This window comes from Gracilinanus agilis, chromosome 4 (assembly GCF_016433145.1).
Source record: "Gracilinanus agilis isolate LMUSP501 chromosome 4, AgileGrace, whole genome shotgun sequence".
NCBI lineage: Eukaryota > Metazoa > Chordata > Mammalia > Didelphimorphia > Didelphidae > Gracilinanus > Gracilinanus agilis.
This window is the reverse complement of record NC_058133.1, coordinates 189,759,701-189,771,369: the sequence shown is the minus strand read 5'-3', so window position 1 is coordinate 189,771,369 and position 11,669 is coordinate 189,759,701. Positions and strand designations below refer to the sequence as shown.

General features: G+C 49.8%; 2 protein-coding genes across 2 annotated transcripts; both read right to left on the bottom strand.

Moving 5' to 3' along the window:
• Positions 1-2,619: 2,619 nt before the first annotated feature.
• Positions 2,620-3,982, bottom strand: HCRT (hypocretin neuropeptide precursor). Its single transcript, XM_044671841.1, has 2 exons — positions 3,923-3,982; positions 2,620-3,069 (listed from the first exon to the last, which is right to left on the bottom strand). Exons 1-2 carry the CDS (start codon positions 3,980-3,982, stop codon positions 2,671-2,673), a joined length of 459 nt encoding a protein of 152 aa, XP_044527776.1. The 3' UTR covers positions 2,620-2,670.
• A 683-nt stretch (positions 3,983-4,665) lies between these two features.
• On the bottom strand, positions 4,666-11,666 carry GHDC (GH3 domain containing). Its single transcript, XM_044672173.1, has 9 exons — positions 11,586-11,666; positions 11,026-11,269; positions 9,602-9,747; positions 8,855-9,368; positions 8,237-8,429; positions 7,953-8,024; positions 7,227-7,360; positions 6,748-6,836; positions 4,666-6,494 (listed from the first exon to the last, which is right to left on the bottom strand). Exons 2-9 carry the CDS (start codon positions 11,267-11,269, stop codon positions 6,264-6,266), a joined length of 1,623 nt encoding a protein of 540 aa, XP_044528108.1. The 5' UTR covers positions 11,586-11,666; the 3' UTR covers positions 4,666-6,263.
• Positions 11,667-11,669: the final 3 nt, after the last annotated feature.

The following is an 11,669-nucleotide window of genomic DNA, read 5'->3' as shown; positions in this document are numbered from 1 at the left end:
GAGAGCCCGCCACGTGGCCCCCACCGGGGGAGGGGCTGCCAAAGACAGCCCCCCCTCCCCTCTCAGCAGCCCACTTCGGCGAGGTGGGGTCCGCCCACGCGTGTCTCAGGGGGAGCAGGCTGATGACACGCCCACAGGGGAGTCCTGAAGGGATGAGGAGAGGCTAGCACTGAGAGAACATCCCTCCTTCCATGTGGCCCCGCCTCCTAACCTGCCTTCTTCGTTCTAGAGAGCTCTTGGTCCCAGGTGTGACCCGGCTTCTGCTCCGTGGCCCCACCTCCATGGATGCTCCTGAGCTTCCCACTCCTGGCTCCTCCTTTGGGCTTCCCCCTCGCTTCGCCCACGCGGGACCAGATACTTGGAGTTCTGTGCGGCATACTGGAACCCAGGAGCCCCCTATTGGGCCTTTCCTTTATTCCCCCGTCCCCCCGGAAAAAAAATTAGCTTTTAATGAGTTCAAGAGACTGCGTGGGGGGGGTGTGGAGAATAGAAGGAGCAGAGCGCCCTGCCTGTGTGACCTCATGCAAGTTAACTTCCCTCGACTTCTTTCTCCTCTTCCGTGAAATGACTCGTTGGACTCTTAAGTCCCTTTGAGCTCTGAATTTATGAACTTATAATAGCCCACGGTTATATGTTCCAGAGGCAATGAAGCATAGAGGATAGTTTGGTATCAGGAATACCTGCTTTAAGTTATCCCTTTACATAGTACCTTAGCTAAGTGACCTTGGGCTAATCATTTACCAGACAATTCCCTAGAGCTCCTCTACTAAGTCAGAGGTGGTTTTCAATCTGTTTTGACATTTGGAATTTCCACACTAGAGGTTCAGAAGAGGACTAAATAAGAAATCCTTTAAAAATAGTCTCGATTTGACTTTGCAAAGCATGATCTCCTTTGGATCTTCCCAATAACACTGTGAGGTAAGAGTTAGCCTGAGTTTCCAGGTGGGGAGAAAGACCAAGCAACTTGCCCTTGGTCACATATGAGCTCAGTATAGGAGGGTAGGCCTACTTCCACTCCACTGCCTTTGTGGCAATGACTCTCCCAATTCTGTATAGAAGAAGCTATAGCCACCATTTATTGAAGGAGGAAGATTGCCCACTCTCTGACTGTATTTTTTTAAATTGGTATCTTTCATTTTTGCATCACTTTTATTACACCCCTACCCCCAAGATCCTTTCCTATAACAAAGAACTTCTTAAAAGGAAGAAAAGCAATCTCCCCACAAATAGTAAGGAAAAGTAACCACATCAGTCAGATCCTACAGTATATGCCGTGTTCCACCTCCTTGGTCCTCAGAAAAGAAGAGAGGGAGGTTCAGCTTATGTTTCTGAAAATAATCTTAACGTTTTCTTACTTTGACATCTGCCCCTCTCCCACACATATATCTATCCAGAAAAGAAAGAGAGGCTGGAGAAGAGAGAAACTTAGAGGCTGATACCCTGGGGCAGTCATCTGTATTGTAAGTCTCTAACAAGTACCCAGGAAGGATATTTTAGGGCAGAACAGCAGAGGCAAGGGAGCTGAGACTATACCAGAAAAATATGCAGATAGAATAGCAGAAAGGACTTCCTGACAGTGAAGGAGGAAACTGAGATAGGAAGAAAGGGAGCTCTAAGCTTATTCTCCCCACCCCACCCCCCTTCCCTGCTACAGGGGAACTGGCCAGTCAGATGGGACAAGGTGTAATAGGAGCCATTTTCTCGGTTGCTTGATGTCTGGGTTTTTTTTTTTTTTTTTAACTAAAAGAATATTTTTCTGTTCAGTTCTTCGATCTCTGGCTAGCTGGCTGGATGTGGACAAAAGAGAGACTTAAGTCCCTTGAGTTTGGTTCCTCAGGCCTTTCACCCTTTCCTCATCCTCAGGCGTTGAGGATTCCAAAATGGTGGGTGGTAAGGATAAGGTATGAGATACAGCCCAGATTAGCTGTTCTTCGGATGCACCAAAGGTGACTGAGGCTGGAGTAGGAAGAACTTCAGAACAGAGTAGAAGAGATGCTTTTAAAAACTACTTTTAAAAATTGTACACCAGTTATGATCTACAACTGGAGGGGATTTCAGAGCCCATCCAGTTTATTTAAGGGATGAGGAAAGTGGGACTTAAGGAATTAAGTGGAAATCACATCCTCCTAAATCTGAACCCAGAATATCCTTTCCACTCTATGGGGCTGCCTCTTCAATCGCTTCAACCCCAGCAAATCCCGTCCTCCCTACATCCTTTGTGCTCCAGAGAAATCTCCAAGACTGAGGTGACTGTGGCATATAGAGGGTGTCATTTTCAGACCTTGTCTCAAAGCCCCCTCCCCCAGCCAAAAAAAAAGTCTGCCGCGAGGGAGAGGAAAGGAGCGAGGGCAGGAACAGAAAAAGGACACATTCATCGTGAATCATCTTTATTCCCCCAGTACTAGGGGGTGGGGCACAGACTGGGCTGAAAGGAGGTGGGGAGAAACCCGATTGTCTCTCTTCTACCCCTTTCACCCTCATCTGGGACCATCCCGAATATATAGAAATTAGGAAGTTCCCAACTCTGCCCCAACGATTGAGCCTCTAAGCAGCCAGAGTCTTGGGAGTCTGGTGGTGCCCCAGGGCTGTGAACCCCAACTGCTGGGGGAGTGGCTATTGGTAGACAGTCGCCTCTGAGGCTCTTGCCCCCTGCCAGCTCTGGACAGGGTCTTAGGATGCGGGGCTGTCAGTACACAGGTGCCCGGAGCAGGACAGAGTGCCGGAGACCCGGGAGCAGCTGCTGAAGCCCGGGGCTCCTGAGGGACTGGGAAGAGGCTCTCCACTTGCGCCAGCACGGCGCCCCACTGTGAGGATGCCTGCGGCGTGGTTGCCGCTGGCTTGCAGAAGCCTCTGGAGTCGTCCCTGTAGCCCAGATAGACCCGCCCTCCGTTTCCCCAGGGTAAGGATGCCCGCTGCGTGGTTGCCAGCTCCGTGTAGCAGATCGTAGAGACGACAGGAGCAAGTCTTCTGTCGACAGCAGTTGGGCATGGGCTGGGCGGTTGCCTGGGCAGGTAGCAAAGCCGGGAGCACCAGCAGCAGGAGCAGCAGCGTCACGGTGGCCCAAGGAGCCTATGTGGCGAGGGTGAAGGAAAAGGTGGGCACACTGGGCAGACCGGGCAGACCTCCCCTCACCCTGCACCTGTCACCAAGCCAGTACTTTGACATCTCCCATCCACAGGAAATTGTCACCCAGAAATTTCAATCCCAATAAAGGCAGGAGTTTGTAGAAGATGGACTCTCTTAAGCTTGACTTTCTGTGCTATCCTGGGGGACCAAGGATGTGGATCAAACTTCCTCCCACCCTTGGGAGGGCTTAGCACCTCCACTCTAGCTAAAAAAAAGAGAGAGAGAAAGGCAAAGGAGTGGGAGAGGAGGGAAATAAATTGGGCCTATCCATTGGAATGGGGTTGAGAGGATTCCACTATTCCTATGAACTCATTATAAAAGGGCCATGGCTCCCATCTGCTTTCCATCCCAATGTTCATTTCAAATAAATCTATTGATCTTTCCTATGAGGCAGAAAGTTCTCCGCCTTATTATTCTTTGTTCTTCTCCATCTGGTCTGTCTTTCCCTCTCTCACAAGAATACAGGCACACGAAGAGTATTTCAAGTTAAAAACAAACCAGAGAAAGTCAAGACCCCCAGGATGAGTCCTTTTCGTGTGTACTGCCTCTCCTGTGGGATCAGAGCTGCTGCTCAGAGACCTAGGACTAAGGACTCCACTCCTCACTTTCCAGCTGCTTAACTCATGGCCCACAACCAGGGTCTGAACCATGGACCTGAACTGGGGACCTCTAAGCCCTCAATAGGATTAGATGAGGCTCTCCAGCCCCAAGTGAGCTGACAAAAATGCCTGCAGCCTGAAGGGCCATTTCCCATACCCATAAATCCTATTGCCCTTCTTCTCCCTGAGGCCTTTACCTTTGAAGCAGTTGGATCCATGGTGCCAGGAGTTCTGGAGCGAGGGACAGCCAGGAGCATATCAAGCTGTCCAGTCAAAGGCTGCAGAGTGCCCTGTAGATGCTGGGCAGCAGTGACTGGGAAGCTCTCCCTCGGAGGCTTATAGTGACCATGGCTTGTAGGGGGGAGGGATGGGCATCTACGCACATCCCCTGATCAGACAAAGCCAGAACTAAGAATACCACCCTGAAGGGGGGCTTGTCTCTAGGTTGGGGCTGTAAGAATTAATGAGATGATGGCGTCTGGGTGATGTAGCCCCTGACTTTCCCCTAAGGAAGACAGACAGCTCCTTGGAGATGACACCAGTAGCTGGGCATTAATAAGGCAATTGCAGGCCCAGGAATCTAAGAACACAAAAGCAGCTCCAGCCTTGGCTAGGGACAATGAGACTGAGGCTGAAGGAAAATGAGGGTCATTAGCCTAATTAGAGGAGAGGATGAAAATGGGAGGGGGGGGCAGGTACTGTATCTTGTCCTGGACATGATGCATAAACCGTGAGTGGTGAGGGCAGAGAGTGAATTCTTAGCAATTCTTTATTCTCATCTCTTTGTCTCTCCAAGACTCCAAAGCTTTAGTTCTCAGGGAAAAAAATGCTTTTTATCTACTCCCATCTTCCCTTTTTTCAGCTCACTTCTTCCCCTAGTTTCAGAAATATCTCTTTTACCCTTCCAACCCACCCCTGAGACAGAGAGCCATCATACATATAGGTCTACACAAGTTTATTGTGACACAGATTTCTGTGAAGGCATAAGCAACTGTTTCCTGTCCCTAGGCTCGAGGACTGGTTAGGTTTCCTATGACTTTTGAGAATTACTGACCCCCATGCTCCACCTTGCCATTTCTACCCTAATACCAAGGAATAACAATATAGTGGAACGGAAAGAAAGAATTATGTGTTTCTATGATCTAAGACAATACCAAACGACTCATGAGAAATATTATTCACCTCTAGAGAAAGAACTGATGGAGTCTGAAGGCAGACCAAAGCATCTCGTTTCACTTTATTGTGTGTGTGTGTGTGTGTGTGTGTGTGTGTGTGTGTGTGTGGTGGTTGTTTTATATGAGTCTTCTTCCACAGCATGACCAGTGTGAAGATATATTTTGCATGATCACATACATATAACCTAGATCAAGTTGCTTACCATCCCAGGGAAGGGGAAGGAGGGAGAGAAATTAGAACTCCAAATTTTGAAGAAATGTGAAAAACTATTATGTGTAATAGGGAAAATATTATATTAAAAAAAAAGAATGCATTGGCAGAATGGAGAACAGAGTTTTGCTCTTGGCTAGTCCACAAACTAGCTGTGTGACCTTTGGCAAATCACTTAACCTCTCTGGGTCTGTTTCTTCTCTAAAATGGGAGCATTAGTGTGGATGTTTTCTTCTAATTCTGACATTCTAGAGAACTTTGCATTTGCAGCAGGGCCCAGATATACCATCCCTGACAGCCCTTTCTCCCAATTCCAACAAGATACCCCTTATCTGGCCAGTATAGGAATAGTCTCTGGGGAAATGGGGACTGGCTAGCCAAGAAGGGGGCTGCTACCAAACTGTGGTAAAGGGAATGAAGGTGAAGGATGGGGAAGAAAGAGTGGTGCCTTTCTAGCTTAGAGGCCCCTTGCTTGTTAGACGCATTCTAAGGGGAAATGCCTCACCATCCCTCTCCCTAATCTCTGATTTTATGCCATATCTGTTACAGATGGCTAAACAGTGTGGCATAATACAGTAGGTCTTGGATTCAGGAAGATCTGAGTTCAAGTTCTGCCTAAATACATATTGGCCATGTGACCCTGGGCAAGTCCTAACCTAGCCAGGGCTCTCCTAGATGCAGAGAAGGTGCTGACCTGTATGGATAGTTTCCTCATCCAGGAGGATATTATTATTGTTGAAATCACAGGCTTAGTATCTCTACCTCTCCTAGTCTCTATGTTTAAATATCAAATCAGTGTTTATGAATGAGAACAGAAAGGACAAGACTCTTGCCCATACCCATACCTATTCTATAGGGGGAAAGAAGAAGAATTATGTTCCTTCCCTCCTGGTGCCCACTCCTCCAGTAATTTTGCCTCCCTCCACTACCAGTTTTTCACTGCCCAGCCACTAAAATTAGCATAATTTAGCCTGAGTAGAAAACAGGAAAACTGGCCCAAAGGGTTCCCAAGTGAGATTTTCTTCCCACTCCAAGAGAGCATTAAGAAACGAGGATAATCTCTAGACTCAGAGAGCCCCCTGGACTTATGGGTTTCCACAGAGACATAGGAGAGAGAGGCACTCTGTGATGGAGGTGGGGAACTGAAGACACTCAAGACACCACCTTCCTCAGCAGAAATTGGATCAGTTTTCTATGTCTCAGGATCCTGGGCATCTCTGGGGGAAAGGAGGAAAAGGGCATCAATGAGGGAGAGGAGGAAAGGAGAGCCCGGAGGGCACTAAAACCCCCTTGGCCCACCAAGTGGACTTGGGCAGGTCCAATACTGCCTCGAAAACGGAGAGACTTGTAGATGGGAGAGGCTTCCTGGAGGCAGTGATCAAGCTGGGAACAAAAAGGATAGACAAGATTTAGTTAGGTCAAATGTATGCTTATGGGGTGTAGGACTGGAGTGGTTGGGCAATATAGAGCATGGGCTTTTCACAGCTAGAAGGAACCTTGGAGTCTCTCACCACCCTTTCTTCAGAGTTTTCCTTGTTTTCCTCCCTGGATTTGTTCCTCCCTCTCTCCCAATCCCAGGTGAACCCAAGGGCCTGGGGTAGGAGAAACCACAAATCCCTTCTCCTCACCCCCTTACCTTGTGTCGATGGTCCTCAGACAAGCCCCTAACCCCTTTCAGTTCTACAAACACTTCGTAGTGGGGAGCTGAGCCATCAGAGGAGGAGCCTGTAGAAAGCTTCCACTCTTTACTGGAGGGATCCCTGGGGAGGTTCTTACCTCCCCTTGGGTCCCATCTTGAGGTATGTGGGAAAAAGTGACAGGTTTTTGTGGGGAGGGCAGGGGCACATTTGGGCATGTAAGTGGAGAATAGAAAATTACTCTTTCATAAGAGGAGGAAAAAGGAAGAGAAATAACACTCCAGAAGGGGATGAAGATTAGACTTCAGAGAGAGTTTGTCTCAAGAGAGGAGGAGCTGCCATCTGCCTGGGAGATCTCAGCATTGGACGATGGGTAGTGGGAAATGAGGGTGGGGTGCTACTAAAGGTGCACCTCTTACTTAAAGGTAGGGAACAGGAGAGCAGGGCCCTAGGAGAGGGAGGTAGGAGAATGTCTTACCCAGAATGCCACTCTCTGCACAGCAGTAATCCAGCAGCTTGGCCCCGGGCCACAGGCCCACAGCACGTAGCAGCACCTCAGAGAACACATCTTCAGAGATGCCCTCGCCTCGGACATTGAGGGACTGACCCAATCTAGGAGGGGAGGAGTGTAGGGAGGAAACAAGGTCAAACCCATTTCCCAAAGAGAGGGGCATCCAGGGATGCTCTCTCCCCTAACCTCAGGGAGAAAGTGATAAGGGACTGACAAAGAAGGCAAGAACTCTAGGGCCTCCCAGAAGTTTTAGGGAGAAGAAGATTTGGGGGGGGCTGGTTAAAAGGAAGTCAGGGTTTGGAATTGGGAGGATGTTCCATGGAGTCTCTCTGGTGCAAAAGCCCTGCAGGATCTCTCCCAGATCTCCCAGCAGGGGAACCTTTGGGTCCAAGGGTTTGTCTATGGCAGTGATTCCCAAAGTGGGTGCCACCGCCCCCTGATGAGTGCTGCAGCAATCCTGGGGGGCAGTGATGGCCACAGGTGCATTTATCTTTCCTATTAATTGCTATTAAAATTGAAAAAAATAATTTCCAGGGGGCTAAGTAATATTTTTTCTGGAAAGGGGGCGGCAGGCCAAAAAAGTTTGGGAACCACTGCTCTATGGGCTCTCTTGGTCCAGAATATCTCAGTATAAGTCTTTCCCATAATCCCCTAGAAAAATCCTCTTGGCATTTCCCTCAGTGGGTCACTCACCTTCTGACAAATCTGACTACAGGACACTGATTGTAGAAACCAATGACTTGAACCACATCCCCCAGGGGGCACCTATGCATGGCAAAGAGAGGGGAGTAAGTGGTAATAAGAAAGGGATAAGTAAAGTAAGGAAGACAAGGAGCAATCAGTTCAGCTCCCAGCCTCCTGATCCTCCCCTGCTTTATCAGGAATCCCTTGGCTTAGTCCTCCTCCCACTTTCATCTTGCCAGGTCAGTGCCTAGAGGGGTAGAGGTGAGGCAGAGGGTGAGGGAGAGGGCCATCACCTGGTGAGGCTGGCATCATTGGTCAGCACCAGCTCGTATTCTTTCCCTTGCAGGGCCTCCCCTAGTAGGAGGGTGGCAGGGCCCTCCTCTTGGACCTTTTCCCAGGCTGGGAGCAGTTCCACGAAGGGAGGTCCTGGGAGTAAAAGGTATCCTGGGTTTAGCTGCTTCAGGCCTAGGTTCAATCCAATCACACCTGAGGGTAGGAAGAAGGGTGGAGTACAGAACAAACAGGTGAGCTTGGAGCTTCAGATCCTTCCCGTAGCTTCCCCAAAGTGGCTTAATGGAAACTGTATGGAAAGGCAGGTCCAGATCAGACCATCAAGGAGAGGTTCTCTGGAGTAGTCTCTCCTCTCCCACCCACCCAAAGGGGAAGGATGGGGCCCAACCCGTTACCTTATGGGCCATTGCCCTTCCCTGCTGGTAACCTCTGACCCTCCCTATTCCATCTCTGGCCTTTTTGCTTGTTCTTTCTACCAGGATCAAATCTTTTCCTCCTATTGCCTGCTCCAGCCTGACTAAACCATGACTCCCTCACTCCAATTCAGGGTGTCTCTTGCCCATTGCTGACCACTGATCTCTCTCCTAGGCCCACTCCAGAGCTCTCCCAACCCCCCTGACCTCCAGCAGCTACATAAGCAGGTGAGAAGAAAGGCAACCCTTGGCACCAGGTGGCTCCCAAGGCAGCCTTGGCCACGTCTTGCCCCCCTGCGTCCTTCATCACCACCACCTGCAGCTGGGGCCAGAGCCTTCGAGCCAATCCCTGGGGTCCCTGCTCCAGTTCGGTTTTCAGCTCTGCTGCCCGGGTAGGGGAAGGGGGCAAGAAGCCAGGCATGCCAGCAGACACTGCCTCCACCAGCTCCTTCCAATCTGCCCCAAGGCAGGAGAAGACATCCAGCAACTCGGTTGCCGTCCCAGCCTCCAGCACCTGCAGCCTCCTGCTTCCAAGAGCTGCCAGAAGCAGTGTCCGAAGGTCCCCTGCTCCTGTCCCAGGTGGACAAGCCCAGGTCAGGGGCTTCAGGGGCCAGGGGAGGGAGCTAGGCCAGGGGGAAGAGAGGGTCAAACGGGCAGTGCCTCCCGGGGCGAGTGCCCCTGGATATAACTGTTTCAGGGAATTGAAACTCAGCAATGTGACCTGGAAAGAGAGACAAGTATAGTTGGGGAATCATCAACCTGACTTCTCCCACTCCAGTCCCAAGCCTGAAGCACGTCTTCCCCTGCCAAGCATAGTGCCCAGAATGCCCAGCTAATCTTCCCACCACTCACAGGGTGTGAGCTTCAAGGCATGTAGCTCAGTTGGGGAAGGGGGTCCCTCTAACCCTCCTCATCTCCCCCTCTGGAAGCACCTCTTCCACTTCCTCTAGCTACCTGGAAGGAAGAATCCCAGGATGCAGAGCTGGCCTGAGGATTCTGGAGCACTGCCAAGCCCTCCTCTGGCTCCCCTGTCTCGATGTGGGTGTCCAGGCGGGGCCAAACCAGAGGGAACTGGTTCCGGAAACTGTTCAAGTCTGTGACTGGCAGAGATACCCAGCCCCCCAAAGAAATACTCTGGTTAGAATCATCTCTTTTTTGGGGGGGAGAGATAAGGGAGACTCTGTGGGAGGGGAGCATCAGAGCAAAAATCTTAGGAAGCTGGCTTGGAAGGACCAAGAGGGGTGACTAGCCTAGAAGAGGGGATGGTGATCTGCAGCCTGGGGTCTCTTTATGGAGTTCATTAGCTGGGCAGAGGTCCTCTTGTGGGGGGGTCTCATTCCAAGGCCACACTGTGGGGATTTCTGGGTCCAGAGGTTTTCATATATGGTTTTTGCTAGCCGATGGACTCTGGAGGGGGAGGAAGTATATATATTCTATTCATAGGATTATCCATTTCAAGATGGAAAGGACCTTAGTCCAAACCCCTCTTTTTTCAGGTGACAACACAAAGGTCCAAAAGGTTAAATGATTTACCCAAGATCACATAGTCAGTAAGGGGTAGAGGCAGGTTTCTAACTCAGGTCCTGAAAATTCAAACCCAGCCCTCTTTCCACTATCGTGGAAGGCAACTAGAAGGTACCAAGAGAGTATGGGCTCAGAGTCAGACTCAAGTTTGATTCCTGCCTCAGGCATCTCTAGCGGTGTGACTCTGGGCAAGCCATTTAACCTCTATTTGCCTCAGTTTTTCTGGCCCTAAAATGGGGACAATAATAGCACCCATCTCTCAGGGTTGCTTTGAGGATCAAATGAAATGATAATTATAAAGCACTTAGCACATGGCAAACACTATAGAAATGTTCACCATAGGGGCAGCTATGTAGCTCAGTGGATTAAGAGCCAGTCCTGGAGATAGAAAGTCCTGGCATCAGACACTTTCCAGCTGTGTGACTTTGGGCAAGTCACTTAACCCCCATTGCCTAGCTGTCCCTCTGCCTTGGAACAATACTTAATATTAATTTTAAGATAGAAGGTAAGAGTTTTTTTTAAAGAAACATTAACTATTATCTGTTAAATGGGAATAATAATAGCACCTACCTCCCAGGGTGGTTGGTTGGGAGGATCAAATGAAATATTTGTAAATCACTTAGCACAGTTCCTGGCACATAGTAAGTGCTCTAGAACTGTTATCTTTTATTATTAGCTATTAACTGTAAAATGGGGTACCTAGAAAATAGTACCTAGCCCCCAGGGATGTTGGGGGTCAAATGATAACATAGGTAAAAAATGCTTCACAAATCTTAAAGCTCTAGATAATCATCATTACCCTAACACTATGACTGAAGCTGGGCACTATTGCCATCTCCTTTAGAGAAACCCACCTGGCAATTCCCCCAGCCGGTAGGCAGTGGTCCGGGGCCCCTGGAGGCACTGATGCAGCACCCGCTCTTGACTTCGATGGGCCTGCCTTGTGCTCTTCTCCAGCTGCCACTGCTGCCAGGCTGCTGCCCATCGCAGGGCTCTTAAGGCCAGACCATGCTGGAGTGTAGAGCCCCAGGCCTTCCCCATCCACAGCAAGGTCAGGGGCAGCAGCAGCAAGAGCAGCAACAACAGCAGCAGCAGCATCTAGAAGAGGGATAGGGGAGCCACAGCTGTTCCTCCCTAGCCTGTGGCACCTATGGGGAAACTGAGGCAAACAGGAGCCAGAGAAAGAGTCAGGCTCCAAGAAAAGGGGATGGGGAACAGGGGAGGAGAAGGGAATTTTCTCTGAGTCAGAGGCTGCTGGAACTAGAGTCCTGGCCTCTGGCCATCTTACTCAGTTTCCCCTACCTACCTCCGTGGTATTTTCAGGGCACCCCACAACTCCGATCCCCTTACTTTCACCCTCCTTTACTTTTGTGCTGTGCAACCCCTTCTTCTTGGATTCCAGCGCATTCTTTACCTCCTCCTTAAAACCCAGTTTCTAAGGGTCCTTCCGGGTTTCTTCCGGAAACAATATTTTTCTTCCGGACAAGGAGTTGAAGTT